Consider the following 27,311-nt stretch of genomic DNA (forward strand, 5'->3'; position numbering starts at 1 on the left):
TTTGAGGGTGATTGTTCTGGAGAAGGAGAGAGCGAGACAGCAGCGCATCAGGCATCGTGGACGACGTTTGTGGATCCACCCCATCACAGTCAAGAGAATGACGCGTGGGGTCTATTCTACACTCTGCATGGACCTTCGACGAAACCCGGATAAATTTTTTGGATATGTTCGGATGAAAATGGAGAATTTTGATTACTTGGTGGAGCGCATTGCACACCTCATAAGAAAATCGGACACCTATTGCCGCTTCTCTGTTTCACCCGCAGAGCGTCTGATGGTGACTTTAAGGTAAGCCACATTTATTGGATGTGATTGCATCAGAGCACACTTTCACTGCAATCTTGTTGGTGGTAGTTTGTATCTCCAAGTGTTATAGCTCAGTTTTGGTATGTAATGCTGTGATTTAAAACTAATTTATTTTTTTTTAATTCCCCACAGATTTCTTGCAACTGGAGAATCCCTTTTGTCACTGCATTTCCAGTACAGACTCAGGATTTCCACCATATCTGGAATAGTGAAGTACACATGCCGTGCACTGTGGGACTCCTTAGCTGAAGAGTTTTTACCAGAGCCCACAACAGAGAGGTGGATTGAAATTGCTGACAAGTTTCTACAGATATGTCAGTTTCCCAACTGCTTGGGCGCTGTGGACGGGAATCATATCCGCATTGTAAAGCCAGCTGGATCGGGATCGGAATATTTCAATTACAAGAAATATTTTTCAATTGTCATCATGGCCATCGCTGATGCGGAATACAAATTTATTGCTGTTGATATTGGGGCCTATGGCCGCTCCAATGACTCTCAAGTTTTCAAACTGTCTGCCATGGGGCGTAAACTGTATGGAAACACCTTCCAGTTCCCACCACCTAGAACGCTGCCGCAAACAGCTGGCCCACCTATGCCATCTGTCTGTGTAGGGGATGAAGCCTTCCAGCTGTCAGAACACCTTTTGAAACCGTACTCTAGCAGAGGATTGACAAGACCAAAACGCATTTTTAATTATCGCCTCACAAGAGCAAGAAGAATGGTTGAATGTACCTTTGGTATTCTGACAGCCAAATGGCGGGTCCTATTGACTGCGATCAACCTCAAGACAGAAACTGTGGACGAGGTGATCAAAGCTTGCGTGGTACTCCACAATTTTGTTATCTGCAAGGAACCCATTTCCATTGAGGACACCTCTGAAGAAACCACCTTGCAAGATTACCATGACATTACCACTAGAAGTTCTGTGACGGTTTCAGTAATGAGGGACAATTTTGCACTATACTTTATGTCACCTCAAGGCAGAGTACACTGGCAGGATGACAGAGTGTGAAAGATTTGTGTCCTTAACCAAACTTGTGTACCTTCTGTACCAACAGTATATACCTTTGCCAACCAAAGTTGGCTATCTTGTCATGGTCTTACTATTTTTAGCTTTAGGCCACAGGTGTGTACCTGGTTGTGTTTTATGCAAAGTATTTCACCTTTTAACAAAAGTTGTGTACATTGTTAGGAAATCACCAACAATAAACACAACTTTTCAGGTGAAATACTTTGCTTCAAACACAACCAGGAACACAACTGTGGCAAAAAGCTAAAATTTACCCACAGTTATATACCTGGTTTTGAATACCTTTTTACCTTTTAAATACCCTGTATTTAACCTTTTTTTAAAACATATTTCGCCGCAGAAAGAAATGACAGACAACCAGTGTAAACAATAATTTAACTTTTATTTAAAATATTTTTTTTTGTGTAAACTGTTTTTAAAGTTAAAAAAACTTTTTTAATAAAGGTTTGAAACCAACTGGTCATTTTTATTACAAAACACATCATAAATCTGTGTAGTGTGGGGTGGAAATACTGCTGGAGGGGCTGCGGGACACTTCGACAATGGGAGTGTGGAGAGAGGATTGGGATCGTGGTGGGGAAGGAACAGTTAGAGGTGATGGTGTGGAAAAAGCTACAGAATGGGTGGACATGTGGGAGGCAGAAGAGGTGGTGGGCGGTGGAGTGGAGGGTTGGGCAGGGACTGTAGGAGCAGATGATGTTGATGGAAAGTTGTATGGGGAAGGAGTTTGGTACGGGGAAGGAGTTTGGTACGGGGAAGGAGTTTGGTATGGGGCAGGTTGCTGGAAGTGGGGAGATGTCTGGTACTGGGGAGGTTGCTGGTACTGGGGAGGTTGCTGGTACTGGTGAGGTTGCTGGTATGTAATAGGAGGGGGAGGATGGAAAGTGGCTGGAGGGGGTGCAGATGTAATAGGAGGGGGAGGATGGAAAGTGGCTGGAGGGGGTGCAGGTGCAGGAACTACAGTGGTGGGAGGTGGAGGTTGGGAGGTAACCTGCTGTAGAGCACCGTGGCACGAATGCATTACATGCATCTGCTGGGTAGGAGATAGTGTTGCCATGCGCTCCACAACAGACCTGAAAAAGGTGTGGTTTGGCGAAGATCTTGCTTCTGAATGCATGGTTTGCAGAAGTGTCTTCACCTCCAGAATGCTGGAGTTGATCTGCTGAAAGCCTGCGGAGATTTGCTCTGACAAGACTTTTAGACAGTTCTGGAAAGATGCATTCAGATGCAAGAACTCTGGCGCATAACTCTTTTCCTGACCCCTCTGCCGCTGCCGCCCAGTACCCGCAGGTGTACTAGAGGTGGCAGGGGCAGAAGGGTGGGGTAAAGGGAAAGCGATCTCCTCACCAGCAGCTTCATGTAATGTAGGCGGCCACGATGCTCCTGTGCTGGTGGATGGGACAGATGGGTCGAATGTGTGGGAAGGCTGGGAAGGTGCAGATGTACCGGGGCGGTCGAAGTGTCCCTCGGTGCCGGTCTCCTCAGGGATCGCCTCAGAAGGGTCCAATCGTGCAGGCTCCCGAGTGCTGCTCACCGTGCTGTGGAATAAAGAGAAAAAAAAACAATTAAAATACTGACATGGTATGGCCCTGGCTGAAAAAAAAAGTTACATCTAACATTTTTTTTCACATGTGGTGTGTAATATTTACCTTCTAGTGACCATTGTTTCCCGGAGGAACGACAGGGCTCGTGCGTACTTGTACTTGCTCCTGCGTCCTCCAGATCCACTTGGGGCCCGCATCTCTTTATTGAACTCCTTCTTGAAACGATCCCTCACAGACCGCCACCGCTTCACAATTCTGTCCCCTGAAACGAGAAAGGACAAAGTGGTTAGTATACAACATCAGTGTTTCCCAAACTCCAGTCCTCATGGTCCCCAGGGGTCATGTTTTCAGGATTTCCATAGTAAATAGAAATCCTGAACACATGATCCGTGGGGACCACGAGGACTGGAGTTCGGGAAACACTGGTTTACATCAAGCAACCGGTACCGTATATACTTACGCTCTTTAATCTGGGCCCGAGCATCGAGGTCCTCCCAGCGGCCCACAAGGAGCGAACAGATTTCCTCCCAGAGTCGTCGGGTAACGATAAGGTCAGCATGGCGGCGGTCAGCCATATTCCAGAGCGGCTCCCTTTCTCTGACGAGATCGATGAGGTGGTCCACATCAATCCCTCCATCCTCACCGTCAGAGTCGGGAGCACGCTGTGAAGGCTGTTAAAGAAAAAGACAAAAATAACATAATTAGCCTCCACAAAAGAAATGAAATAAAAAGTGCAAAAAAACAAAGCAAAAATATTTATACTTACACGCTGGTGACCGCCGCGTTGCTGTCGCCGACGACCCTGGGAGGCACTGCGAGGACCTCTTGGCCGAGCACCAGATTGGGAAGACTAGAGAAGAAAACAAAAAATGTTATGTCTTTGGATGTAGGCATTTGTTTGCTGTGTGTGGTCTGCAGAACATTGTTTTCTATGTGTTGTGTGTAGTGTGATGTTGTGTTTCTGCGTTTGATGCAAAAAACTTACCAATTGTGAGCCCACTCCAAGTGTCTGTCCACCCCTTCCTTCTTCTTCTGGGAGCTCCTCTTCATCTTGTGATTCCTGTTTTGAAATAAAAGTCAATGAATAGACATATATTACAGAGATGATGGATTTTGGAAATAAAAACTTACCGTCAAGCGCTGACGATGCGAGGGAGGGCTCCCAGAAGATGATGTGCTGTCTTCCTGGTGGCCACACGCCATGCCTGTGGGTGGTGTTCCAGCTGCTGCCATTGCTGCTGCTGCTGCTGCATCTATTGGGCGGCTGTTGAATAAAGAGAAACAAAGGGCCAATGAATATCTTGATATTCCATAGCCCTAGTTTGGAGGAATGGGGGATTTGATAATTACCGTCTCTCATCTGCTGCTGGCCTCCCCTCCTCAGCATGTTCCATTTGCTGCTCCATTTGGGGTGGTGGTGCTGATGGTGCTGCAGTGGTCTCCTGCCTTCTCCTGCTCCTGGTTCTTGGCTTGGGTGGCATGTTGGGTGTGGCTGTGGGTCCCACTGTCTTGCTTTTATATATGTCTTGTGGGCAGAGCTACTGAGCATGCTCAGACCAAAGAAACCGGATCCGGCCACCATCAGGCGCATTGCGGCGCTCATAGGCTTTCATTGTATGAAAAAGCCGGACACGCTGGATCCGGCGTGTCCGGCTTTTTCGCCGGAGACAAAAAACGTTACAGTAGCCGTTTTTTCCAGACGCCGGATCGCGTCACATTGCCGGATCTGGCGAAAACCGGATGAAACGCATGGCCATCCGGCTCGATCCGGCTCTAATGCAAGTCAATGGGGGGGAAACCGGATCCGGCATTGCATTTCGCCGGATCCGGTTTCTGTCAAAAGCGCCGGATCGCACCTGACGGCGAAAACCTGATGTGTGAAAGAGGCCTTAGTGTACACTTTATATGCCTGTATGCCCTAAGCTTCGGTCACGGACCCCTCTATGTATGCTGTATACACCCGTATACCCCCAGCTTCGGTCACAGACCCTGCATCTCTCACACTGTAGAACTGACGCCGGACACACACGGTAAAACTGTGGTCGACGGTCTCTCATCTCTCGCACTTAGGGTGTGTGTAGACGCTGCGGAATCGGCTGCAGATTAATCCGCACGGATTTTGCAAAAACCGCAGATAAACCGCAGGTCAAAAGACCTGCGGATTATCTGCGGTTTTGCCTGCGGATTCACCATCTCCACAATGGTGGAGTAGGAACCCGCTGCGGATTCCGCAGAAAGAACTGACATGTCAATTCTTTCTGCGGTTTCAAAACCGCAGCAAATCCGCGCGGATTTTTCCGCAACGTCAGCACAGCAGTTTTTTTTTACCATTCATTTGAATGGTACTGTACACCGCAGCTAAAACTGCTGCGGGTCCGCAGCGGCCAAAACCGCTGCGGAAACACAGCGGAATCCGCAGCGTGTGCACGTAGCCTTATACTGATAACACGAGAAGTGGTGAGTTCTCCTTCAATGGAAGTCTTCAAACAGAGGCTGGACAGACATCTGACTGGGATGATTTAGCGAATCCTGCTTTGAGCAGGGGGTTGGACCAGATGGCCCAGGAGGTCCCTTCCAACTCTACGATTCTATGATTCTATGAACATAAGATGGAGTCAGACGAACCCTCCTACAAACCGTGAGAACAAAGTCATTACTACAGGACTGTGTGAGAAAGGGATTTATTCTACAGGAAACGCTGGGGCCACAAATGAGAGAATTCGGGCCCCGTGGCTGGATACTCCGGACCCCCAGCGTGTTAGGACCAGACGGGGTCTTTGTCCCTGGAGCTTCTCTACTCGGGATAATGAGACTCTGATCTTGGTCATCTGTATGGATAATGGAAATGGAATTACAAAGCTTCTCATAGACTTTCCATGTTACACACGGACGGCTCATGTACGGCACACGGACGGCACATGTACAGCACACGGATGGCACATGTACAGCACACGGACGGCTCATGTACAGCACACGGATGGCACATGTACAGCACACGGACGGCTCATGTACAGCACACGGACGGCACATGTACAGCACACGGACAGCTCATGTACAGCACATGTACAGCACACGGACGGCTCATGCACGGCACATGTACAGCACACGGACGGCTCATGCACGGCTCATGTACGGCACACGGACGGCACATGTACAGCACACGGATGGCACATGTAAAGCACACGGACGGCACACGTACAGCACACGGACGGCTCATGTACAGCACACGGACGGCTCATGTACAGCACACGGACGGCACATGTACAGCACACGGACGGCTCATGCACGGCACATGTACAGCACACGGACGGCACACGGACGGCTCATGTACAGCACACGGACGGCTCATGTACAGCACACGGACGGCACATGTACAGCACACGGACGGCTCATGCACGGCACATGTACAGCACACGGACGGCACACGGACGGCTCATGCACGGCACATGTACAGCACACGGACGGCACATGGACAGCACATGTACAGCACACGGACGGCACATGTAAAGCACACGGACGGCTCATGTACAGCACACGGATGGCACATGTACAGCACACAGACGGATCATGTACAGCACACGGACGGCACAGGTACAGCACACGGATGGCACATGTACAGCACACGGACGGCACATGTACAGCACACGGACGGCACATGTACAGCACACGGATGGCACATGTACAGCACACGGACGGCACATGTACAGCACACGGACGGCACATGTACATCACACAGACGGCACATGTACAGCACACGGATGGCTCATGTACAGCACATGGACGGCTCATGTACAGCACATGGACGGCTCATGTACAGCACACGGACGGCACATGTACAGCACACAGACGGCTCATGCACAGCACACGGACGGCTCATGCACGGCACATGTACAGCACACGGACGGCTCATGCACGGCACATGTACAGCACACGGACGGCACATGGACGGCTCATGCACGGCACATGTACAGCACACGGACGGCACATGGACAGCACACGGACGGCACACGGACGGCACATGGACAGCACATGTACAGCGCACGGACGGCACATGTACAGCACACGGACGGCACATGGACAGCACATGTACAGCACACGGACGGCACATGTACAGCACACGGACGGAACATGTAAAGCACACGGACGGCACACGTACAGCACACGGACGGCTCATGTACAGCACACGGATGGCACATGTACAGCACACAGACGGATCATGTACAGCACACGGACGGCACAGGTACAGCACACGGATGGCACATGTACAGCACACGGACGGCACATGTACAGCACACGGACGGCACATGTACAGCACACGGATGGCACATGTACAGCACACGGACGGCACATGTACAGCACACGGACGGCACATGTACATCACACAGACGGCACATGTACAGCACACGGATGGCTCATGTACAGCACATGGACGGCTCATGTACAGCACATGGACGGCTCATGTACAGCACACGGACGGCACATGTACAGCACACAGACGGCTCATGCACAGCACACGGACGGCTCATGCACGGCACATGTACAGCACACGGACGGCTCATGCACGGCACATGTACAGCACACGGACGGCACATGGACGGCTCATGCACGGCACATGTACAGCACACGGACGGCACATGGACAGCACACGGACGGCACACGGACGGCACATGGACAGCACATGTACAGCGCACGGACGGCACATGTACAGCACACGGACGGCACATGGACGGCACATGGACAGCACATGTACAGCACACGGACGGCACATGTACAGCACACAGACAGCACATGTACAGCACACGGACGGCACGTTTACATGGACTCATAGACTTGTATTGGCGCTTTGTCATCTGTGCCGATGGGGAAACACGGACATGAGAGCAGCACCGTAGGTCAAATAGGGGACACGTGGCATCTGTGAAAAACATGACAGGTCGTGTGAAGGGGCCGTACAGTCACATAATAGAAAACAGCAGAATAAAAAGTGATTAATAACAAGTCCTACATGTCCCCCAAACTACTCTGCTAAATCCCCTCTGGCTCCGTGGCCGATGGTTCGGGGGCCCTGATGGTTATTATTCACTTTGCAGCTATAATATAAGGTGAAGCCACAAGACCCCTGCAGACCAGTGCTGAGGCTGACGGAGACCCCCGGAGCCACAAGACCACTGCATCCCAGTGCTGAGGCTTACAGAGAACCCCGGAGCCACAAGACCACTGCAGCCCAGTGCTGAGACTAGCAGAGACCTCCCGCAGCCACAAGACCCCTGCAGCCCAGTGCTGAGACTGACGGAGACCCCCGGTGCCACAAGACCACTGCAGCCCAGTGCTGAGACTGACCCCCGGTGCCACAAGACACCTGCAGCCTAGCACTAATACTCCCGGAGACCCCCGGAGTCACAAGACCACTGCAGCCCAGTGTTGAGACTGGCGGACACCCCCGGTGCCACAAGACCCCTGCAGCCTAGTGCTAAGACTCACAGAGACCCCCTGGAGCCACAAGACCACTGGAGCCCATTGCTGAGACTAGCAGAGACCCCCAGAGCCAAGACTCCTGCAGCCCAGTGCTGAGACTGATGGAGACTCCTGGAGCCACAAGACTACTGCAGCCCAGTGCTAAGACTGTCAGAGACCTCCAGAGCCACAAGACCCCTGCAGCCCAGTGCTGAGACTCGCAGAGAACCCCGGAGCCACAAGACCACTGAAGCCAAGTGCTGAAACTGATGGAGACCCCTGGAGACCCAAGAACATTGCAGCCCAGTGCTAAGAATGACGGAGACCCACGGAGCCATAGAACACTGTAGCCCAGTGCTGAGACTGGCGGAGACCCCCGAAGTCCCAAGACCACTGGAGACCAGTGCTGAGACTGATGGAGAACCCTGGAGCCACAAGACCATTGCAGCTCAGTGCTAAACTGAAGGAGACCCCCGGAGCCACAAGACTATTGCAGCCCAGTGCTAAGTCTGGCAGAGACCCCCAGAGTCACAAGACCACTGGAGCCCAGTGTTGAGACTGACAGAGACCCCCAGAGCCACAAGACCCCTACAGCTCACTGTTGAGACTGGCGGAGAAGCCCGGAGCTTCACAACCACTGCAGCCCAATGCTAAGACTGACAGAGACACCTAAAGCCACAAGACCATTGCAGCCCAGTGCTAAGATTGACGGAGACCCCTGGAGCCACAAGACTATTGCAGCCCAGTGCTGAGACTGGCAGAGACCCCCCCGGAGCCACAAGAACACTGCAGCCCAATGCTAAGACTGACAGAGACCCCCGGAGCATCGGTGCTTGAGCAACGGGGGATTTATCAGTTCATGCTAATTATTTTTACATTCTCAGAAATCCCCTGTAGTGTCTGTTCACACTCACAATTTTTGCTGTGGATTGATCTACAGTGTTGGCAGGAAATATTCTGCTTTTTTGCAGCCTTTTCACTTACATTTTTGTGTCCCATTCATTTGAACAGGGAAAAAAACACTGCAGAAACTCTGAAAGATGACAGCAACAGATTTATACTGGCTGGTGTCCGTGTCTGGTCAGTGTCCGTGTCTGGCTGGTGTCCGTGTTTGACTGCTGTCTGTGTCTGGCTGGTGTTTGTTTCTGGCCGGTGTACATGTCTGGCTGCTGTCCGTGTCTGGCTGCTGTCCGTGTCTGGCCACTGTCCGTGTCTGCCTGGTGTCCATGTCTGCCTGGTGTCCGTGTCTGGCCGCTCTCCGTGTCTGGCCGGTGTCCGTGTCTGCCCAGTGTTCATGTCTGCCCGGTGTCCGTGTCTGGTCAGCGTCCGTGTCTGCCCAGTGTCCATGTCTGCCCGGTGTCTGTGTCTGGTTGGTGTCCGTGTCTGGATGCTGTCCATGTCTGGATGCTGTCTGTGTCTGGCCGGTGTCCGTGTCTGTCCGGCGTCCGTGTCTGGCCGGTGTCCGTGTCTGGCCGCTGCACTGGGACAGCCCGGAATAGTATAGTAGACGGCATTATTCCACACAATAGGATATTAAGCCCTGTTTACACTGCGCTTCTGCAGTGCGTCCGGGGGCTCTGCCTGAATCCCTCTAAAATAGGATTCACATAAATCCCCGTTGGGGCCACAGACGGCACTGACACCAGCAGAGGTCAAAGGAATTTGCTTTTTTTCTGTAATTGACTGATTTATTTCCTTAGGCCGGGTGCACACGATCAGGAATTGGTAGCGCTTTGGACGCAGCACATGTCCGCTGCCGGCTATTGAACGCAGGTGACTCCACATGTGATTACTGAGCCGTGTGGATTCACTGCATACAATACATTGTACGGTGAGATTTATCGCGTCTCCACAAGATAAATAGACGTGTTGTGATCTGGAAAGACGCCGCCGCATGTCCGTCTCTAAAGAAGGGAATGTAGATTGTGAGCCTCATTGGGGACAACGCCACTAATGTCTGTAAAGCGCTGTGGAATTAATAGCGCTATATAAATGAGTAAAAATATATAAACTGCGGGGGTTCTGGCCTTTCACAAAATGTCAGCAGAGCCCCCGCAGCACCGTACACCCGCAGCGGCGTGCCACACATCTGAACGCCCCCTCATCCCAGCCTGCAGCAACGCTCCACTCTTGCTTCCTCTAGCAGCGACCCTGGGACCTCGCATCACCGCAGCCACCACCCCCCGGTAAGTAACTTATTAAAAAAAGTTATTTTCCTATTCCTCTCTTCAAAATTTGGGGTGCGTCTTATAATCCGGAGCGTTTTATAATCAGTAAAATACGGTAAAATACTGATCCCTATTATGGCGACACTACAATTACAGGACTATATATGCAGCACACATACACAGATACACACTATACATGGACACACATTATATATACTTTATAAATATAGAAACATACACTATATGCTGTATATACAGTACACACACATACTGTGTATATAAAGTATATACACACAGAAACATTCAGTTTATATACAGTATATACAGTATGCTCACATACATATACAGTTTAGATATTTACAGAATACAGTGCACACAAGCAGTATACAAGTATAATATACATACACATACTATATACTGTATGTACATGTATATATATTATATATAAACTCACATGCACCACAGATATGCACACACATACTAATACACATATACAGGCACACACACTATATACTGCACATGTACATGCACAGATACACATATACATGTATACTTACCAGGTTCTGTGGTTTCACTTGCACAGATCCATTCCCAGGACAGTGCTTTATGAGCAGCCATGATGAGGACTCAGGAGGAGATGACACAGACACACAGGGCTGCAGGCATCTTCCTGGCCATGCTTTGATCTCTGCTGTGTTGTAATCGGCCCCTTCCCACTCACTCTCAACTTCTAACCTGACTGTAGGGAGAAAGAGAGAGAGGGGCTGGAGGGGGGTTTAGGAGAGACGCTCCGGGACTACAGAGGATGCACAGCGTTATTGACTGCTGTAAACCGTCTACTATAGAGCGAAATTGGGATTTATATCATTGTAACCGGTTGTTGTATTGTTTACTGGTTTTTCTTTTTTTTATTGTTTTTCTCACAGTTTGTACAAGAAAAACAAAATGCTAGTAATTCTTTGTTTTGTTCAATAAAATTTATCTGATTGAAAAAAGAAAGGTGATAAAGTTGTTAATAGATGAAACGATAGAAAATACCAAGATCACATGAGAAGGTGCTCGTATGAATTCACAGATAAATGTGGTCGCTCATTGACAAGGAGGTTATATCCATGCATGCAAGGGACATATGTATCCAAAATAAAAGGGGCACCCGGGCCAGAAATTCATAACCCCTCTGACACAGCTGAGGCATGTTGTTGCTATTATAGCTCGCTATATAATATCCATGGATAATACCACGACATGCCACCTAATATTCTGGAAAGAAAAACTGACAAATATATTATGGACGCTGCTCTTCCTTCCTTACAGACCCCTGAGCAGGAGGAACTAGACAAAGCTGTCACTGAGGAAGAGATCGGAGAGGCCATTACATCATTCCCTATCGGGAAGAGCCCTGGGCCGGATGGGGGCAATAATAGATTTTATAAGATGTTTGCACCCCAGTTATCACCATTTTTAGGAGAAGTGATCAGTAATATCTCAGAAGACTCCCTCTCTGCCCCTTAATTACTGGAGGCTGACATAACATTGTTTCTGAAAGCCTGGAGAAGAACCAAATGTCTGCCCTAATTTTCATCCAATATCACTAATTACTGTAGAGGTGAAAATATTTTCTAAAGTGATTACAGCCCGGCTCTCCCACTACCTGCCCCCAATTGTTACCGACCATCAGGTTGGCTTTATTAAGGACAGAGAAGCTCGTGAGAAAACATTGGATCCCTGGGGATCCCAATGAGCCTTGTTTCTGCCGACACTGAAGAAGCGTTGGACATAGAGCCCGGACTTTCCTGAAGGTCACCCTACGACATATTGGGTTGGGCCTTTTCTTGTTATCTGTCATTCTCTCCTTATACACTGACCCTAAACTGATAATTAGGGGAGACGGCCTTCTATCTGACACATTATCTATTAATAATGGGACGAGACAAGGGCGCCCCTCATCACTTCTCCTATACACACCGGTGATGGAGCAGTTAGTGGTGGCATTACGTATAAATCCCGATATTAGTGGGTCACTATAGGCTCACAGCTCTATACACTCGCTCTATACACAGGTGACTTGTGGCTCTATGTTTCACCCCAATGATCTCATTTCCCTCTGTAATAAAGGAATCCGGAGAATTCGGCCATGGAAGGAATTTTATAGTCAACTCCTCTAAATCAGAAGCCATGAACATAACGCTGAACTGACAACTAATTTCTATCTTTCCCTTTAAGTGGCAGAAAGATGCAATTAACCCCTTCATGCTGCGGCCCATTTTCGTTTTTTGGTTTCTATTTTTCCCTCCCTTCTTCCCAGAGCCATAACTCTTTATCTCTCTGTCCACATAGACATATGAGGGCTTGATGTTTGCGGGGCGAGTTGTACTTTTCAATGACTCCCTTAATTTTACCACATAGTGTACTCAAAAACAAGGAAAAAATTCCAAGTGCGGTGAAATTGTGAAAAAAGCAATTCTGACATTGTTTATTGTGAATTGTTTTTGTACATTTTGTGGTAAAATTGACCGTGTAATATGATTCTCCTCATCACTATGATTACGGCGACACCAAACATGTCCAGTTTTTATTATTCTTTTAGTGGAGAAAAAATCTGAGGTTTGCAAAGAAACATTTTTGGAGCAGTTCCTCCATTTCCCGAGCCCCGTAACATTGTTATTTTTCTCCGGTGGAGCTGTATGATGGATTATTTTCTGCAGGACGAGATAACGTTTTTATTAGTACAATTGTGATCGCTCGTTACAGCATTTTTTGTGGAATTGTGACATCCATAAATACGTAATTTTGTCATTCTCACATTTTTTCTATTTCCGGTGTTTACTGATCGGGTTAATTGTTTTTATGTTTTTTACAGAGGGGTAAAAGACACACAGGCAGTGCTGTACAAAAACAACAGATAATGTAACAAAAAAGAACAGCGAGCACCGAAGGAGATAAAAACTGCCAAGATCCTGTTATTAGAGAAGCCGATAAAGGCAATAATGTAGTGTTAGTAGTAATGGACAATATAGTAAGGAGCAGAAAGACAGCGATCAGAGAGCAGCACAGAGAAAAACAAGCGCTGATCCCACAAATAACGAGAAGGAACAACTAAGATCTTCTCTGAGATTTCACATAGAGAAGGGACGATTGTCTAAGAAATATCAGAGAAACTCTTCCCTGAATTTCCACACAAGCCGCATTGGTGTTATATTCCTAAAGTCCACAAAGACGCAGCGCCCCCACCAGGCCGCCCGATAGTGTGCGGGGTCGGATCAGTAACAGAATCTTTATCTACATTTATAGACCGGTGTGTGAGACCATTACTGAGAATAGCACCTGCTCACATCAAGGACACCGGAGATTTATAGAGAATTGTGTCCGGTATAGATTGGCAGGAGGGTTATAAATTGGCTTTGATCGACGTCGGGAGCTTGTACGCACGAATTCCACAAATCGCAGGACTGGAAGCAATAAAAAATCTATGGAAAAAACTGCTGAAACAGATGACTATATTGGATTCATCCTGGAAAGCCTGAATGTTATATTGTCCCATAAGGCCTTCTCTTTTGGGGGCAGCTGGTCACCCAGATGACGGGGACAGCGATGGAGGCGCCGGATGCTGCAGTTTCACTAATTTGTTCTTGCCAAAGTGTAAACCCCCCCTGACACCTCCGTGCGGACCACCGGTACGTGGATGATGTGTTTCTGGTGTGGGCTGGTACAGAAAGGGGTTAATGATTTCATTAAACATATGAATGAGCAGAATAAGGTTAATATGAGATTTATTCACAATTTGGACAGAATAACTTAGATTTCTCAGATGTGAATAATAAAATAGTGGATGGTAGAATAATAACCAGCACCTATAAAAACCTACAGCCACCAATATGTCCCTCCATTCTAATAATGCGCACCTGAAACATACTAACAGAGGCCGACCATACAGCCGGTATCTGAGGCTGAGAACAATGAATAGTAGAGAAGAAGGTTTCATACAACAAGCGAATGACCTGACAGATGACTTATTACACAGAGGTCATCCGCCAACATTATTACACTGTGCTAGAGCGATGGAGGAACCCATGTGGGTCTAGTTACAAGATCCAGGAGGAAGAGCAGAAAAAAGGACGAGATAATAAAAGGTTTATTGTTACTTTTACACCTAATCCCAATATGAATGTAATAAAATCAGCGATAAACAGGAATTGGCATTTGTGAGGAGATGAAGATTTAGCCGTAGCAGCAAAGAACAACCCTCGATTGCTTCTAGAAGAAGCGGTGACTTAGATGACTTATCGCTACAGGAAAGATTCCAGGAGAAGAACAATAAAGTCACCTGGTTACATGGAAGACGCCCAAGAGGCCATTCCCATTGTGGGGATCGCTCCTTCTGTCATCTCCATCTTACAGGAGAAATCTGAGGATCGGGGCGATGACGGTAGATAAACTAATCACGGGCCGCACAGAGCAAGTGCTTTATGTCATATACTGCCCAGGACGATTATTATATTGCCCAGACTATTAGACCGCGGCACATCAGGCTCAGAGAACATTTCCATTCAGTCACACAGGAAAAGGATCTGTGACATTAATGATATAAGAGAGGTCCATAATGCGGACCCCGATGTGCTGAGATCTGCAGGAATTGAGCCCGGTGATTATCCCGTACAAGGCGGTGACCAGAACAGATTACTACTAACAAGAGAAGCAGCATGGATGGTGGATTGCGATGCACAAGTTCCCCTTGGCCTCAGTGATACATTGAATATGTCTGTGTGGCTGTGATCTATGTTATATTTCTTTTAATTTTTTGTATTAATCATTTCACTGTACTCACTGTAAATGTTTTGCACTTCTCAGTTAACCATTCGCTAACCCTTGTTGAAAGGAAGTGGTGTAACCCCCTGACAAGCATGGACCGGTAGAAGCGCTAAGCAAGTGCGAAACGGCCGTACTCCGTCAGGCTCTCTCCTCTGTATAGCTCCCTGCTACCTGCACGCCACACTCTAATATGGTTTGATGTCTCGTTTCACCATGGAATAAAATTGCAAGAAGGATCTGGGTGACGATTCTTTCAATCCCTTATGATTACTCTTATATGTATACACAATGGGGTAGATTTGCGGTAGTTTACCTGGATGATATATTGAGTTACTCACGTACTCTGCAGGAGCATCATGAGCATGTCAGACAGCTGGAGTGGGAAAAACATTACCCAGCAATCCCTTTTTGACATTTTGAAGACCTCCATCATTGAAAAATGTCCTAGCACCAAGAAACATAAAAGAGAATGAAGATTTGCTAAAAATCGCCTGTCTCCCGAATAAAACCATTACATGCAATCTGAAAACTTGCCTCTGTTGTGACTCGATCTGCCATGGTCTCTCTGAATTCAGCCTTATTTCTACTGGTGAAATTTTCCCGATCAAAACTCCCATGTCATGTTCCACCAGTTATGTTACACACGTGATTATATGCTCAGACCAGAAATTATATGTGGGAAGGACGACCCAACCCCTCCACAAAAGGCTGAACTCACACCGCTCCAATACTCCATAGGGTTTTCTCCAACATGGGCTTTCACGTCACTGCACCATCAAACACAAGAAAGATTCTACACAACTGAGAATCGCATTGGACAACTACATCGGGAAGAAATCTTCTGGATTTATAAACTAAACCCCCTTACTCCAAATGGCCTCAGTGAGATTACAGATGTTACAGAGGCTCCTGCTGCACCAGCCTGGGATAAGTCAGATCATCGCCGGATCACCGAACACCTCCTGTGACCCAGCTCCACCAGCGCTGCCGATCCCCCCGGGTTTACTGAATTCGGACTGTGAGACAGACCCCCACTTGCACATTAACTTTTGCCCTATTTTCCTTCTGAATATTTGGGGTGCGTCTTATGGTCCGGTGCGGCTTATAGTCCGAAAGATACAGTATATCTTTATTCATTCTTTTAGGTGACCGCACTTCATTCATAGGCACTTTATAATATAATTATTGTATGTAAGTGTGTTCTGTTTTCTCATGAACTATAATTTACCTTTGTGTGACGGACTTTCTCATGAACTTTGACATTTTGTGATTTGTTGGCGTTTTTTCATTCCAAAGACATACTGATAGGGAATTTAGATTGTGAGCCCCATCGGAGACAGCGATGATAATGTGTGCAAACTGTAAAGTGCTGCGGAATATAAGTAAATAAACATTTTTAATGAAAATCTCCATCTCCGATCGTCTCCATCAGCAGCGCAGGTACAGACACATTATACCCGGATCAGCTCTTCTGCTCGGTCTTTGGCCCCGGGTCCTGCAGCAGCTGATTTATGCATTGAGCATGGTGTAAAGGAGCCGCTCCATCAGGTGAGTGTAATACTCCCCTACTCTCATTACATCTGGTTATCAGGTAAGACCCTATTTTTCACTTGTTTGTTCCTCAGTATCTCGACTACAAGAAATCTCTGTAACACTTTCAGGTTACTTGGTTAAAACCAATGAAGGGACTGCTGGGACCGTAACGGGTCCATCTGAGACCCCAATGCAGAAGCCACATGTCCTGAGATCTGGACCTGCTGGACCACAAATTGTCATTTCTCCAGGTTACCAAATAAATAGTTGTCACGTAGAACCTGGAGAACCTGTCTGACATGCTGAGCATGCTCCTCCAGAGGACGGGAGTAACTAACTATATCATCCAGGAGAATTACCACAAATCTACCAATCAGTGAGAAAAATATAATTACTGACATTGTCACAGACTGCCGGAGCATTGGTGACCCCGAATGGCGGCATCAGGTTGGGTTTTCTTACAATGAATATTGGATTTATGTTGGGGCCCCCTGTCCCTGACAGCCGGTGTCGTTTCCCCTACAGAGGCTAATCCACAAGGGCCCTGAGGAGCGAGACTCGGGCGAGTTTCTCACAAGTGTGACCCCGGCCTCAGCCGGACTCTGGAAGGGGGGAAATAACCGAGATTTGGGCATTTTAGCTCCTGGTGTGGAGTCGATAGCACAATCATATGCCGCCATATAGTAGACGGCCGGTGACTGGTGAGAATTCCCTCATGTGTGGGGTCTATTTCCATCCAGAGAAATCACACGTTACATTCCACACATAACACTGTGTAGAGAAGGCGGCGCGGGGTAATTGTGCCAGTAGTGAGGGGCAAATAATGACTCCTCCCCTTCTGTGACCTCATCACAGGTCCTGTGCGCACAGAGCAGCCATATATGTGGAGTGCGGCTCTGCAGGTTAGTGATGGGCAGTCCGGCTCTTCTGGCTCCTTTCCCCAGTTTTCTCCCTCCTGTCCCTTCACTATAAAGCCTGGGCCTCATTATACGGCTGTACTGAGGTCTAGTGAAGGCTTTTTAACCCTTTCCTCAGTCTGTAGCTCCTGGGAACAGGTCCTCACTCCTGTCCCTTCACTATAAAGCCTGGGCCTCATTATACAGCTGTACAGGGGTCTAGTGAAGGCTTTTTAGCCCTTTCCTCAGACTGTAGCTCCTGGGCACAGGCCCTCCCTCCTGTCCCTTCACTATAAAGCCTGGGCCTCATTATACAGCTGTACAGGGGTCTAGTGAAGGCTTTTTAGCCCTTTCCTCAGACTGTAGCTCCTGGGAACAGGCCCTCACTCCTGTCCCTTCACTATAAAGCCTGGGCCTCATTATACAGCTGTACAGGGGACTAGTGAAGGCTTTTTAGCCCTTTCCTCAGACTGTAGCTCCTGGGCACAGGCCCTCACTCCTGTCCCTTCACTATAAAGCCTGGGCCTCATTATACAGCTGTACAGGGGTCTAGTGAAGGCTTTTTAGCCCTTTCCTCAGACTGTAGCTCCTGGGCACAGGCCCTCACTCCTGTCCCTTCACTATAAAGCCTGGGCCTCATTATACAGCTGTACAGGGGTCTAGTGAAGGCTTTTTAGCCCTTTCCTCAGACTGTAGCTCCTGGGCACAGGCCCTCACTCCTGTCCCTTCACTATAAAGCCTGGGCCTCATTATACAGCTGTACAGGGGTTTAGTGAAGGCTTTTTAGCCCTTTCCTCAGACTGTAGCTCCTGGGCACAGGCCCTCCCTCCTGTCCCTTCACTATAAAGCCTGGGCCTCATTATACAGCTGTACAGGGGTCTAGTGAAGGCTTTTTAGCCCTTTCCTCAGACTGTAGCTCCTGGGCACAGGCCCTCCCTCCTGTCCCTTCACTATAAAGCCTGGGCCTCATTATACAGCTGTACAGGGGTCTAGTGAAGGCTTTTTAGCCCTTTCCTCAGACTGTAGCTCCTGGGCACAGGCCCTCACTCCTGTCCCTTCACTATAAAGCCTGGGCCTCATTATACAGCTGTACAGGGGTCTAGTGAAGGATTTTTAGCTCTTTCCTCAGACTGTAGCTCCTGGGAACAGGCCCTCACTCCTGTCCCTTCAATATAAAGCCTGAGCCTCATTATACAGCTGTACAGGGGTCTAGTGAAGGCTTTTTAGCTCTTTCCTCAGACTGTAGCTCCTGGGCACAGGCCCTCACTCCTGTCCCTTCAATATAAAGCCTGGGCCTCATTATACAGCTGTACAGGGGTCTAGTGAAGGCTTTTTAGCCCTTTCCTCAGACTGTAGCTCCTGGGCACAGGCCCTCACTCCTGTCCCTTCACTATAAAGCCTGGGCCTCATTATACAGCTGTACAGGGGTCTAGTGAAGGCTTTTTAGCCCTTTCCTCAGACTGTAGCTCCTGGGAACAGGCCCTCACTCCTGTTCCTTCACTATAAAGCCTGGGCCTCATTATACAGCTGTACAGGGGTCTAGTGAAGGCTTTTTAACCCTTTCCTCAGACTGTAGCTCCTGGGATCAGGCCCTCACTCCTGTTCCTTCACTATAAAGCCTGGGCCTCATTATACAGCTGTACAGGGGTCTAGTGAAGGCTTTTTAGCCCTTTCCTCAGACTGTAGCTCCTGGGCACAGGCCCTCACTCCTGTCCCTTCACTATAAAGCCTGGGCCTCATTATACAGCTGTACAGGGGTCTAGTGAAGGCTTTTTAACCCTTTCCTCAGACTGTAGCTCCTGGGAACAGGCCCTCACTCCTGTTCCTTCACTATAAAGCCTGGGCCTCATTATACAGCTGTACAGGGGTCTAGTGAAGGCTTTTTAGCCCTTTCCTCAGACTGTAGCTCCTGGGCACAGGCCCTCACTCCTGTCCCTTCACTATAAAGCCTGGGCCTCATTATACAGCTGTACAGGGGTCTAGTGAAGGCTTTTTAGCCCTTTCCTCAGACTGTAGCTCCTGGGAACAGGCCCTCACTCCTGTTCCTTCACTATAAAGCCTGGGCCTCATTATACAGCTGTACAGGGGTCTAGTGAAGGCTTTTTAGCCCTTTCCTCAGACTGTAGCTCCTGGGAACAGGCCCTCACTCCTGTTCCTTCACTATAAAGCCTGGGCCTCATTATACAGCTGTACAGGGGTCTAGTGAAGGCTTTTTAGCCCTTTCCTCAGACTGTAGCTCCTGGTCACCATGTGATCTCACCATAACCCTAACAAGCTAATTAAGGTGTGAAATCTTGGTCAAAATTATCTCAGTACACAAATCTCCCAGGGTGCTCAAAGTTTTGCATCGCCCTTTTTCCTTTTTGCAATTATGAAATTGTAAAAAAGTCTATATATATAAATATATATATATACATATGTATGTGTTTTATTATTATTTTTGCCTAAAATACAAAGGCCATGTGTCATCTTAGAGGTTCGGCCTTTTAGAGATCTTTTCATCTTCATCTTACTACTGCTCACAATAACGGTCATTTTGACCCGGGGCGCCCACACTTTTACACGCTGCTGTCAATGCTTCATCCCGTCGGTGCTCAATATTTAATAGGGTCTTACTATTAAACTTAATGAAAAGTTCGGTGAATTTCCTTGAGCTGTTATTACTAGAGATGAGCGAATATCGTCGGAGAAGTTGTTATTGGCTAATATCACTTACCGAATAGCTGCATCGGGACCCCGGATCCCTGGAGCGCTCCCAATAATCAGCTGCATGTGTCGCCCTCCATGCAGGTGCTGTGACTATCACACAGCGCGACACACGCAGCTGATTATCGGGAGCGCTCCAGCGCTCCAGTCCTGTACTCACTGAGGCCCCTGATCATGTGACCCCTGACTCCTCCCCTCCTGTGACCTCATCACAGGTCCTGTGCACAGAGCAGTCATATATGTGGCAGACACTGAGGCCCCGGATCATGTGACCCCTGACTCCTCCCCTCCTGTGACCTCATCACAGGTCCTGTGTGCACAGAGCAGTCATATATGTGGCGGACACTCCTGGATCTTCTGCTTTCTGGGCCGGTTCCTCCTGTGAGTCCTATTAACCCTTTCGCTCCCTGTATTCTCCTTTCTGACAGGACAATATCTGAATTCGGACAGTGTGACAGGAATATAAGCAATGTGGAAGGAAAAAATGACAATTTTACTTTATTTCCTCACAAAAATGTGACTTTAGCTCCAAAATTGGCAGCGTAACAAATCCTTATTTCCCCCACTGTAGTTTGTAGACTCCATATACAGATCCCTTAAGTGTGAAAAGAGCTGAATTCCCCACTTAAGTTATTGCATTTTGGAAATTGCCCCCACTGGGAATTTATCTCCAGGTAAAGCACAATTGTGTCTCCATGGGGGTTGTGCTCACAGCCCAACATCGTGTGGCCTCCAAAGAAATGCCACCCCGCACCATTACTGACCACTGCCAAACCGGTCATGCTGAAGGATGTTGCAGGCAGCAGATCGCTCTCCACGGCGTCTCCAGACTCTGTCACGTCTGTCACATGTGCTCAATGTGAGCCTGCTTTCATCTGTGAAGAGCACAGGGCGCCAGTGGTGAATTTGCCAATCCTGGTGTTCTGTGGCAAATGCCAAGCGTCCTGTACAGTGTTGGACTGTGAGCACAACCCCCATCTGTGGACGTCAGGCACTCAGACCATCCTCATGGAGTCAGTTTCTAACCGTTTGTGCAGACACATGCACATTTGTGGCCTGCTGAAGATCATTTTGCAGGTCTCTGGCAGTGCTCCTCCTGTTCCTCCTTGCACAAAGGTGGAGGTAGCGGTCCTGCTGCTGGGTTGTTGCCCTCATACGTCCCCCTCCACATTTCCTGATGTACTGGCCTGTCTCCTGGTAGCGCCTCCAGCCTCTGGACACTACGCTGACAGACACAGCAAAACTTCTTGCCACAGCTCGCATTGATGTGCCATCCTGGATGAGCTGCACTACCTGAGCCACTTGTGTGGGTTATAGAGTCCGTCTCATGCTACCACGAGTGTGAAAGCACAACTAACATTCAAAAGTGACCAAAACATCAGCCAGAAAGCATTGGTACTGAGATGTGGTGTGTGGTCCCCACCTGCAGAACCACTCCTTTATTGAGGGTGTCTTGATAATTGCCAATAATTTCCATCTGTTGTCTATTCCATTTGCACAACAGCATGTGACATTGATTGTCAGTCAGTGTTGCTTCCTAAGTGGACAGTTTGATTTCACAGAAGTTTGATTTACTTGGAGTTATATTCTGTTGTTTAAGTGTTCCCTTTATTTTTTGAACAGTGTATATAGATAGATTTTGTTTTCTTTATGTTGGAGGGTCCAATTCCAGCTATTGCTGTGGGATCTGTGATTTCTGTCTACTCCACTGTGTACAGGATAATAGAGTATAATAAAGTAGTTATGGATGTGACGTAACTAACATTGTGCAGTGACTCTGCTTTCCATATAGTGATGGATATTTCTTGTTGCTGAAACTGTGACATTTTCTCCACTTTAAACCTTTTTTAAACCCCTCTGATCAGTGCGATCACACAACATACAAGCCTCTGATGGCTCCGGTGATGCCCTGTACTACTGTAGTGCCGTGTATCATCACTGCCTGTCAGTGTAATACTAACGGCCCCATACACATGAGATCAGAGTTGGCTGAACGGTCATTTGGCAGACGGCGATCTCTCCCGACTCCCCCATACACACAAATATTCCAGCTTTCCTGTGGTCTGTATGAGAGAGTCGCCTCCCGACTCCTCTAGAGGAGGATTATCTACAGGAAGAACAAACGGATTATCCTCTGAAATTCAGGATGCCAGATCCTTCTCTGCCCTGACATCATCTGTCGGGAGGCCCCCAAATACATTACATGGTCGGCCAAACCCCCCGAAATCAGTGCTTTCATGGAACTTTAGTCTAATGTGTATGGGGGCGTTATAAGGTAACTTATTGGACGCTGCCTCTGGCCCGACCTAATAGACCTTCATACATTGCAGCCCAGACACCATTATTAGGCATGTAAGTATCGGAGTAACTAGGCCGCCCCATACTATCGAGTACTTGGAGGCGGGGGGCATTCAGCCAAACTCTGTCACACCTTCTTAGATGCCATGTTTGCTTTTCACAGCAGCAAGTGGTTAAACTGTCAGGGTTTTTGTTGCAGCCTCATCTGTGCCGTCCCTGCAGTGTACATCTATGTTCTGGGGCCCAAAAAGATTAATTTCTTTTTAATAAATGTTTAATTGTTAAAAATTATAAAATGTGTCTTCTGCTTTTTGCATATTTTTTTCTTCTCACAAGAATTGTTGGAGCCAATTTTCTTTAGAAACATTTTAATATCGGCTTTTTCTGGAGTTTTTCTTGTAATATAGGAAAGCCTAAGGCCAGAAATAATCCCCATAAATCACTGTACATGGAGACTTTGGGATCAGATCATTTCTTTCCGTTGTGTTTGTGGAAACAAAAAATCTTTTCTAAAAGCCACAAACTTCTGTGTGTGACTCAGAGCTGAGATCTAACGTGATAGAAGATTCCAGTGCGGGGAAGACGGGAAACCTTCATATAGACGGCCGGTGGGGATGGAGGCAGTGACCGACTCTGGCCACATCTGTCTCTAGAGCCGCAGTAGGAGATGAAGATGTCGTCCTCATCATGAAGGAGTTATTTCTCATGTCACGTGTAATGAATATCTCCTGCAGTATTGCTAATACCGATTTCAGTGTCGGTAATGAGACGAGAATTAGCGTTATGGAAGATGAGTCTATGAGGAACGTGTTCAGCTGCCGACTCCGAGGAGGAAACTGCTTGTTGTCTGTGGCCTAAATATATAGGTTTTATTAGTAGATGTCAGGGGAGAAAACTAAACCCTGTAAGATAATAAATCTCCTCATATGTTTCCCTTATTATCTCCAGTAATTGTATTATTACACAGGATTCTTATGATGTTACATCGGATCATCTTCTTCTCATTCAGGTCTCTACAATATCGGATCCTCTCAGTGAAGATCTTCTACAGAAGAGAATTTTCCTGATTTACCCATCAAGGATGGATATGGACAGAGACAAGATGGCGGAGAGGATGTTACACCTCACCCTAGAGATCCTCTTCCGTCTCACTGGAGAGGTGAGAGATTCTGATGACGTCACATTACATCATTCTTATCTATGGGAATAACAGATGGACAGAACTGGAGAGGTGAGGACTCTGGAAATGTCTGTAGTGAGATTTATTAATGTGTCTCTCCACAACCAGGATTACACAGTGGTGAAGAAGACCTCTAGTGATCGCTGTCAGGACCCTGTGTCTGAGGGATGTGGAAGACCCCTGAGCCCAATCACGGGGCCTGCACCTCACCCTCTGATCCCTGAGGACATCAATGACCAGAAGATCCTAGAGCTCATCTACAAGATGATTGAGCTGCTGACTGGAGAGGTGACACTGCTGGGAATGCTGGGACATTATACAGTAACACTATGAAGGGATCGGGGGATGACGGTATCATTGTATGTGTCAGGTTCCTATAAGGTGTCAGGATGTCGCTGTCTATTTCTCCATGGAGGAGTGGGAGTATTTAGAAGGACACAGAGATCTGTACAAGGACGTCATAATGGAGGTTCCCCAGCCCCTCACATCACCAGGTAATAGACAGGACTAAATACACACGGCCTATAATTATCTGTATGTAGAGAATGAATTCAGTCCCTGTATGTGTTTCCTCCAGATCTATCCAGTAAGAGGACAACACCAGAGAGATGTCCCAGCCTTTTTTTCAACAAGACTGTAAACAAGAAGATCCAAGTGCTCCTCAGGATCATCAGGTAGATGGAGAGAAGGTGTCAGGAGATCTCCTCTATGATGTGTAGACTGCTGTGAAGGTCTTCTCAGTCTTGTTTTATCCACTAGTATTGCTGTATATACTCGAGTATAAGCCGACCCGAGTATAAGCCGACCCCCCTAGTTTTGCCACAAAAAACTGGGAAAACTTATTGACTCGAGTATAAGCCTAGGGTGGAAAATGCAGCAGCTACTGGTAAATTTCAAAAATAAAAATAGATACCAATAAAAGTAAAATTAATTGAGACATCAGTAGGATAGATGTTTTTGAATAGCCATATTGAATCAGGAGCCCCATATAATGCTTCATACAGTTCATGATGGGCCCCATAAGATGCTCCATAAAAATACACCCCATATAATGCTGCACAAAGGTTAATAATGGCCCCATAAGATGCTCCATAGAATAATATGCCCCATATACTGCTCCATAAAGGTTATGGCCCCATAAGATGCTCCATAGATTATGCCCCCATAAGATGCTCCATAGATTATGCCCCCATATGCTGCCCCCATAAGATGCTCCATACATTATGTCCCCATATGCTGCCGCTGCTGCTGCAAATAAAAAAGCCATACTCACCTCTCCTGCTCAGGACCCGGCACCTGAGACATTCATCTGTCCTGCGTCCATCGCTGCTGCTCACCGCTATCTGCCATGTCATCTGTCAGTGACGTTCAGACAGCAGAGGGCACGACGCGCACTAACCACGTCACCACGCCCTCTGCTGTCTGAATGTCACTGACAGAGGACACATCAGACAGCAGCGATGGAGTGAAGGGACAGGTGAATATAGCCTATACTTTACCCGTCCTGGTGCTGTCTCTGCAGCTCTGTGCTCCCACTGTCTCCCTTCCTGCCTTCAGCGGTCATGTGGTACCGCTCATTACACTCATGAATATGCGCATATTAATGAGTTTAATGAATGGTACCATGTGACCACTGAAGGAAGGAAGGGAGACTGTGGGACAAGCAGGGGGGGCTGCAGAGACGGCGCCAGAACGGGTAAGTATGACCTGACACCCCCGCTCCCCCTCCGACCCCCTGGCATATATGACTCGAATATAAGCCGAGAGAGGACTTTCAGCCCAAAAAAAGGGCTGAAAATCTCGGCTTATATTCGAGTATATACGGTATATGTTTTATACTTGTGTAATGAGAACGGTGGAGATGGCAGGATTAGAGCTGATCATAGATGGGACTTCTCCATCTGTCAGTGACTTTTACAATATTTGTTTCAGGGTGAAGATCTGACCCATATTAATACTACAGAGACATATGTGAGGGGTGATGAGCGGTGTAAAGAGGAGATTCCCACATATGACTACCCAGGTGAGTAGGGACCACTGAATGCAGAGAAGTCACAGATTCCTCTCAGTCACCGGCTGTGGCTGCTTTATCGGTGGTGTAGTCCGGCCGTATTACCATGATCACCATTTTGCCGCTAGACCACAACATTCTCCTCCACCCAAAACTGTTCAAATGACTTTGGGCCTTGAAAGCCATTTTCTATAGAACTTACAACCTGGTAGATCCACCTACCCCCAGATTATGAGACGCTGATCGTTACCTGCCCAGACCTGTAGTCTTCAAAGCCAAATGACAGCGTACGTAGAATGTGCTGACAAGATAGAAAATCACTTGTAGAAAAATTATTATGCTGGGCCTGAAAGAGAAAGCGGAGGGTAATGATGCTGTTGGGTTCCTAGATCCCTGAGATCTTATTGGTTGAATCTTCTCTCCCTTCTGTGCTGCTGAATGTCTCATGGTCCCTAAAAGACCAGGTCCTTACAAGTCTTTCTGGTCAAACTTTGCTTTTATGAGCGACAACTCTAAGGGTATGTGCACACGTTGCAGATTTAACTGCAGAATTTTTTGCACAGAATCTGCATCTCTTGCCAGAAAAGGCAGGTAAAAATCCGCACGTTTTTGATGTGGATTTGTATGCGTTTTTGTAAGCTAAATAAAGATATCTTAATTAACAAAAAAAAAGAAGATTTGTGATGTCATTTCTGGCCCAACCTCCTCTTTTACATTTGTCCAACCCACCCTTCATTACACACACAGATAAATATGGGACAGATGGATATATCTATAGATAGATTGATAAATCCATATCTATGGATGGATCTATGATGGATAGATGGATGGATCCATCCATGGATGGATCTATAATGGATAGATGAATCCATCCAATAAGACGCCTATCCATTATAGATAGATCCATCCAATAAAACGCCTATTCATTATTAATCTTATAGTAAGAAAGGGTTAAAAAGCACACATAAGAATAAAGTATTTTAATGAAATAAAACATGACAGTTTTTCATAATTTTTATTGTACGCCTAAATCCATTCGACGCCATCGATCACCAGCAAAAAAATTAAAAAAGCAAACCAACAATATACTCCCTGTCCAACATAATCCCATTAATAACGATTGTCCCACGACGATCTCCACTATAGAGCTGTCACATCAGCAGATATGACCACTCTATAGGCCTCCGATGACACACTGACAGGCGAAAGCCCTCCAGCAGTGTGTCATTGGAAATAAGCCTCACATTTTACGGCTGTATTGCCGCAAGTTGACAAGTGAACTCCAGGGACCTGTCGGCGGCGGAGTGATACAATGCGGAGGATTATCTCTGTCATTGTATCACTGGATCCCCTGGAGAGCAGTCGCATCAGCT

The 27,311-nt window shown here is 47.4% G+C and overlaps 1 protein-coding gene across 1 annotated transcript in view; it reads left to right on the forward strand.

The window, feature by feature from the left end:
- Nucleotides 1-27,311, forward strand: part of LOC141082383 (uncharacterized) — a 121,381-nt gene that overhangs the window by 71,408 nt on the left and 22,662 nt on the right. The window contains exons 2-3 of the mRNA XM_073566322.1: nucleotides 23,757-23,900; nucleotides 24,304-24,414. Coding sequence (XP_073422423.1) covers nucleotides 23,829-23,900; nucleotides 24,304-24,414 — 183 coding nt within the window. The 5' untranslated portion in view covers nucleotides 23,757-23,828. The remainder of the gene's footprint in view (nucleotides 1-23,756; nucleotides 23,901-24,303; nucleotides 24,415-27,311) is intronic.

The sequence above is a fragment of the Dendrobates tinctorius genome, unplaced genomic scaffold, assembly GCF_039654945.1.
Source record: "Dendrobates tinctorius isolate UK_male_01 unplaced genomic scaffold, ASM3965494v1 ptg000017l, whole genome shotgun sequence".
Classification (NCBI taxonomy): Eukaryota; Metazoa; Chordata; class Amphibia; order Anura; family Dendrobatidae; genus Dendrobates; species Dendrobates tinctorius.